This window comes from Geospiza fortis, unplaced genomic scaffold (assembly GCF_000277835.1).
Source record: "Geospiza fortis unplaced genomic scaffold, GeoFor_1.0 scaffold192, whole genome shotgun sequence".
In the NCBI taxonomy this organism is placed as follows: Eukaryota; Metazoa; Chordata; class Aves; order Passeriformes; family Thraupidae; genus Geospiza; species Geospiza fortis.
This window is the reverse complement of record NW_005054315.1, coordinates 3,016,096-3,022,315: the sequence shown is the minus strand read 5'-3', so window position 1 is coordinate 3,022,315 and position 6,220 is coordinate 3,016,096. Positions and strand designations below refer to the sequence as shown.

General features: G+C 43.0%; 1 protein-coding gene across 1 annotated transcript in view; it reads left to right on the top strand.

Annotated features, from left to right (window-relative positions):
• Positions 1–2,376: 2,376 nt before the first annotated feature.
• Positions 2,377–6,220, top strand: part of LOC115947782 — a 9,059-nt gene continuing 5,215 nt past the window's right edge. Inside the window, exons 1-2 of the mRNA XM_031056139.1 lie at positions 2,377–2,447; positions 3,286–3,431. Coding sequence (XP_030911999.1) covers positions 2,377–2,447; positions 3,286–3,431 — 217 coding nt within the window. The remainder of the gene's footprint in view (positions 2,448–3,285; positions 3,432–6,220) is intronic.

The window sequence follows — 6,220 nt, the reverse complement described above, 5'->3', positions numbered from 1 at the left end:
GGGCATCATCCATCTCCAGCCCCTCTGACAGCAGCGGGGGCGCCTCGCTGCCTGGGGCCGCGGCTCGCAGAGACCCACCCGCACCCCACAAACAACATCCATCCCCCAGGCCCACTGCTCCGCGACTCCGGGAGCAAGGAGGGCCCTTCCTGCAAGATCAGCCCTCTGCACACTGACATGGACACACGGATACACGGACACACGGATGCTGTCCGCCCCCACGGGACTGCCCCGTCCCGGCGCTCCCCACGTGATGCTGAGTGTAGGAGGGAAGGGGAGATCTGGAGATTACCGGGGCGAGCTGGCAGAAAGTGTGCGGGAAGGGGAGGGAGGGGCAGAAAAGGGCTCGGGGGAGTCGGTGAGTGCTCAGGAAAGGCGGGGAAATCGTGGGGCGTGGGAGAGCGTCGGCGGCAGGCCCGGGAGAGCATCCCGTCCAGACCCACAGACACCTGCCAGTTCGCGTCTTTTAGCTCCGTTTTACTTCACAACAATGCTTAAATCAGCCTTTTGGTTTGGTTTTCGGCGGGGGAGCGTGTCTGTGTGATGCTGCGGTGCTTTTTTTCTTTTATAGATTTTTTTTCCTTCCGTGGCAGTTTACACGTAATAATAAAATGCTGTAACCGCGTCAGACGTTCAGGTGACCCGGCCTGATGTCGCCTGCATGTGGCGCAGCTGGGAGGGAGGGTCCTCCCCAGCTCCCACCCCGCCCTACCAAGGAGCATTTCGCGGAGCTTCTTGTCCCGCTGTGGCCCTACGGGCGCCTTGGCTCTGATTTCTGGAATCGTCCCTCTTTTTATCTTCATGGGCAATTTCGTGTGCCCTCCTCTCGCGCTCCGTTGCTCCCAGAGGCTCGGAGCCGTCCCAGCGAGGTTCCCCCCCGGGGCTCGTTGCGATGTGACTCCGGTTGAGGGCGCGGGGGAGTGGAACTGGAGGGAACGGCTTTCCCCCGGGGCCCGACGCCACTCCTACGAGCTCACTGAGCCACGCACGGTGGAGTGGAAGGAGGGGGGAAATGTTTTTTAAAACAGGAGAACCGTTGGGAAAAGAGCTGTGGAGTTCAGGCCAAGTTTGTGTTTTGGCTGGAAGTTTGGAGCGGATCAAACCTGTTATCTCTGAGTGCCTCCTGTCCTCCTGGCCCCTCCACCGCCGTCCCCCTCCCGGGGCACAGGAGAGCGGTGACCGCGGGGTGGGCTCTGGCCCAAGGGGGCCGTGACCCCAAGCTCCCCACGCTACACGCAGCCGAACTGCGCGGAGAAGGCACCTCGGCCGCGCTCCCATTCGCCTTACTCCCTGGATTTTCCTTCCTTTCACTGAAAACGAGATGACTTTTTGCTTTAATTCTTCCACATACGTGATTTTAATAGCTCTGTCAATCATGCTATAGGAGGAACATTTCATACTATTTTAGATATAATGTACTTAAACCATAAATCGCTTAAACCTATTCTTAGTTTTGCATATTCAATTATTCTCTTATATATAACTCTCATAGCAAAAAACCCGAAGATATAATTATGTTACTGTACCTAACCCCAACTCATCCGCCTAGGAAAGTTGTTTTGTTTAAATACCCAAACGTAAGTTTAACTCAAATTAAACCGAACTGCCAAACCAAACAATAGACCACGAACAGCAAAAAAAAGTCTTGATACCCCGATGGTGTCTCAGGGGGGTGGGATGGTGGGTAGTATTTTGGTATTTCGTGGAGATGGGGGGGGGTTTGGGTTTTTTTTTTTTTTTTTTTTTTTGTTTTTGCTTGCTTGGGTTTTTTTGTTTTCTTTTTTCTTTTGTTTGTTTTGTTTTGGGTTTTTTTTGTGAAGGTTTGCTTTTTTGTTTTGGTTGGTTTTTTTTTGGGGGGGGGGGGAGTGGGCATTTGCAGAGCGAACTGCATTACATTAAAAGACGGGCTGAGGGTGTTTGAAGCTTATTTGAATATAGCCGACATTGGGTCTCTTTAATCCCCTTGTGTTGAAAGTGCAGGTATTCCTATTATTCTGGGCATAACGCCATTGAGCCGCTAAATTGTGATGGTAGGAGGGAAAACTCATTAAAAAAAGCTAATTTAGAGAGCTATAATATTTCTTCCTTTTTTTTTCTTTTTTAAAAAAGCACTTCCCCACAGTATTTCTGCTGTTTGGACGCAAATGAACAGATGTTTGTTTGCTTTTCTCCCTTGACCGCTCCAATCCTGTTCCATCAGTCGTAGTCAGCGATACAGGATCGTCTCGCTGGGATTTTTCTATTCTACATTGTCATTAAATGTGATTTTCAGTAGCTATGACCCTTGAAGAAAAAGGCACGTAACAAGGGTGCATCAGACGTGTATGCGTCTGCATGTGCACATGTCACACAGACACACACTTCTCTTCCGTCACGATGCTATCTGTGGTGTGTACAGATATCTCCGAGTATATGCACATGAAGGACAACAAGAAACAGTTCAACAGGTACTCAGCTTAATCTGCATACCTAAAGGTACAGCTATCTTAAAAATTTCATCTAAGACTGTGTTTGGCTGGAGGTGATCAACACCGCAGAAAGTTTCCCACAGGTTCCTGCTTTCTGTATGCACTCTTTGGTTGCTGAGCATTTCACAAAAGTCGTCTGCTGACTGTCTGAACCCGCACACTCCTCCATTTTAATAAAGGTTCGAATAGTTAAGAAAAGAAAATAAAAAGTTTGGGCTGAAATCAATTCACAGCTTCTATGGAAATTTTGCGTTCAGTATGAGTGATTTATACAAAATTATCGACAGGAGTCCTAAGAGTTATGTCAATTGACATGTCAGCATTATAGAAGTGCAATCTCTAAGACGGACCAAACCCGCTCCTCATTAGCTACCTAAACCTTCCCCACTCCTGGACGGATGCAGTACTTATTCACCAGAGCTAAAAGACGAACAGGGAGTGCTACAGCCTGCTGGGATCGACATTGAAGTCCTGGAAATTAATTATTTTTCCTTTTGTTTAAGCAGTTATGACTACTTTAAAAATTCATTTGCTACAGTAGTTTACAGCAAACTTTTAATTCTAACATATAGAAAAGTATCTCTCAACAGCTAGAAAAAAAAATTAAATTAGATCTCAAAGCATTAAACAACATTCTGTAATGAAATGACACGCATCGTTTTGCTCGACAGCAACGTGGCTCCCCCCGCCGCTCCCCGCTCGCCCCCCGGAATGCTCCGGGTGGATAGGACTGCTTTTCGGGCGGGAGGTTTAGAGGTCGCTTTTCTTTTCGGGACGCGCAGAAAGAAGCGCTTTCACTTTCCATGGTGTTAATTAGCGGGGAAGCGCCGCGCTGGACGGTGTCCTCCCGTTTCCCGGGGAGCTGGGTGTCCCCCGGGAACTCCCGGCCGAGCGGGGGCCCGAGGCGAAAGGGGCGGGCAGCGCCCGATCACCTCCCAAGGGAAAAGTCAAGGCTCCGGCAAGGTCCGGACCACCAGCCCAGCCATAAAATCCACAAAATGAACGTTCACGGCTAGAAGAGTAGCGCAGTGAACTGCCTTCCTTTGCAGTAGGGAACGAGTATTAAAATAAATCTACTTTCACCCCTTCTGATTTACACAGGTTAGGGAGCATCGACATTTACTGCAGATTGCACTTCATTCTGTTTGGCGCTGCTGCTTAAAACTTCTTTCCCAAAATCTAGGTTTCCTGCTGTGTTTCCAGGTTTACCATGGTAAACACCACTATGTTCGCCAGTTAGCTTTTCTTTTTCTACAGGTGACTTTTTCCGCTTTGAAATTTATTTAATCAAAACAGAAAAAAAAAAAAATTAAAAAGGACCGCATCCTTAGGATTTCCGTTTAGCAGAAAGGCTTTTTAGTAAACTATATACACAATCTGATTTCCTTCGTACCGCCTAAATAAAAATTATTTCACAATGCATTTACAAGAAATGATACAAAAAGAAAACAAAATCAAAGAGAAAACAAACAAACAAAAATATCCAGATACAATAAAGTTTTACGAACCCCGGGGAAAAAAATGGAGCTTCCAAAACAAAACAAAAAAAAAGTTTTTATAAATAAACAAACAAGTAACGAAAAAAAACCCCAACCCCAGCCCAAAAAACCCTCAAGAATATCTACAAAAAACTTTTAAGTGTTCTTTTGGATTTGTCTTAGTACATGAGTAATAAATGAGAACTGTTTCCTTATCAACTTCGAGTTAATTAGTCAATAAAAAATCTTCATAAGAAGCGATCCGTGACTGAAATCGTAGCGGTTCCGCGCGATATAAAAGTTGGCATCACCTACAACTTTGTGTGTTTATTATTGGTATTTTTCTTTTCGTCGCCGTTTCCCCCCTTTCTCTCTTTCTTTCTCCTCTTTTGCAAATAAACGCTCTATGTTTCTTGGGTGAATGATAAATACTGTACAAAAAGTCTCGATAAAACACAGGAATTCAGTCTAAAACTAGTTTCATAAACTAGTTCTTCTAAAAAAAAGGTAAGTAAAGCAACCGTTACCTTTTTTATCTCTCGTTATTATTATTATTATTTATTATTATTATTACAAGAACATCAAAACATTTCTGTACAAAAAGGAAGAAAGAAAAAAAAAAAAAGAGAGAGAGACAGGATGAATGGAACAAAAATAAAGGTTTTGTTGAAGTTATCTGCTACTTACAGATTTTAAAAGTGCCCTGAATGTAATACCACATAAACATTCTTTCCTTACTTCACTTATGACTACTTCCTACATTAATCCTCTTACCCATCAGTGTGGTCTCTTCCAGTTTATTATGCATCATTGTTATTGAATAGTCCTTTGTTTCTCAACAGATTGTTTAGGTTTTTAATATTGTTAGTGTTGAGAGATAAACGTTTTGGTACATATTGGAGAGTAATAAATTGTGTTGAACATTGATAAACTAACGCAATTACTAGCAAGGTCACAGAGTCAGCTAATTTAGAAATATCAGTACTCGGATTTTGAGTTGTCCCCTGGAGAACTGCAGCCACTTTATTAAAGCAGGAGGGTGAGGAGAAAATGGTACATTAGGATTGATCTTTTGATCTAATTGTGGACCTCTGCCATTCCTTGTTTGACCAAAAGTGCTTAGCAAGCAAGAGGAAACACAGTTCAACTAATTGAGGAACATCCCTTAAAAGCCAAAGGGATTGTGGGAAAAAGAAACAAATTGCAATTTGTACAGTTTTATGGTGTTAGTTATCAATGAAAAGGTGCAAATACTGTACAATTAATCTTTGCTTTTCACATGGGAATTTTTGAGGTTTGCAGACATATCACAATCATACTTTCAATGTGTTCAAGGATCTAAATTTCTTATACTGCTCGAGTCACAATTAGGCAATACTGAAAAAGAGTAAAATTTTCTATGTTGTGACTTATTTTTAAAGAATTAATGCAAGACACCTGCTATAGCAATCAGTCACAAGACAACAGGCTGTACTGTTGGATAACTTTAGAAATGCCATATAATGTCCCTATTGCACAAGAAAAGGGAAAAGTGTCCATCTGCATCAGAGAGTTAAACTGAGGCACGCATTCAAACTTAAATGAATTTTCATCTATGTAAGATTATTTCATTTGCCTTTTTTGATCTCTTTCTAACTGATGTGTATCTGTTTGTTTTATATTGAAATCACTAGTATGATGCTGTGGTGGTGTATTATCCCCTTGCCCCCCAGGCTGCACTATGATTTAAGGAGTGACCTTAAAACACTAATTTATGACAAATACAGCTTTAAAAGGTATGTATTAATTAGTGGGTTGGCGTGCTAGAACTAAGGGTAATGATAATTGGAGATGTACCATTATCTCTATAGGACTGTTTTGATTTGATTCTGGACAGTAACAACTGGCAACGATTTCTTTCTGAAAGGCAGTTGTCTGCCTAATTCAAATAAACAGAGAAAGTTATTTATTAAAGGACACATAGAAACTACACTGAAACAATATCATCATTATAGATAGTGCATACTCATCATACATGGTGGAAAAATTATGTTGGAATTCGCTCTTTCTCTTTCTTTCCTTCTTTCTTCCCTCTCTCCCTCCCTCTCTCTGACCCCCTTGTCCCCCTCTCTTTTTCCTATGTTGTTTCAGTATAAAGAGATGCAGTAACAAGGCACTCATATTGATGCTAAAAACTGCAGGAGGAGAATGCTTCAGACCTATTTCAGTTTGGAGATTTTGGGCTTTATCTCTTTTTCATGTTGACATTATTTCATGGACAGTCAGACACTGGGA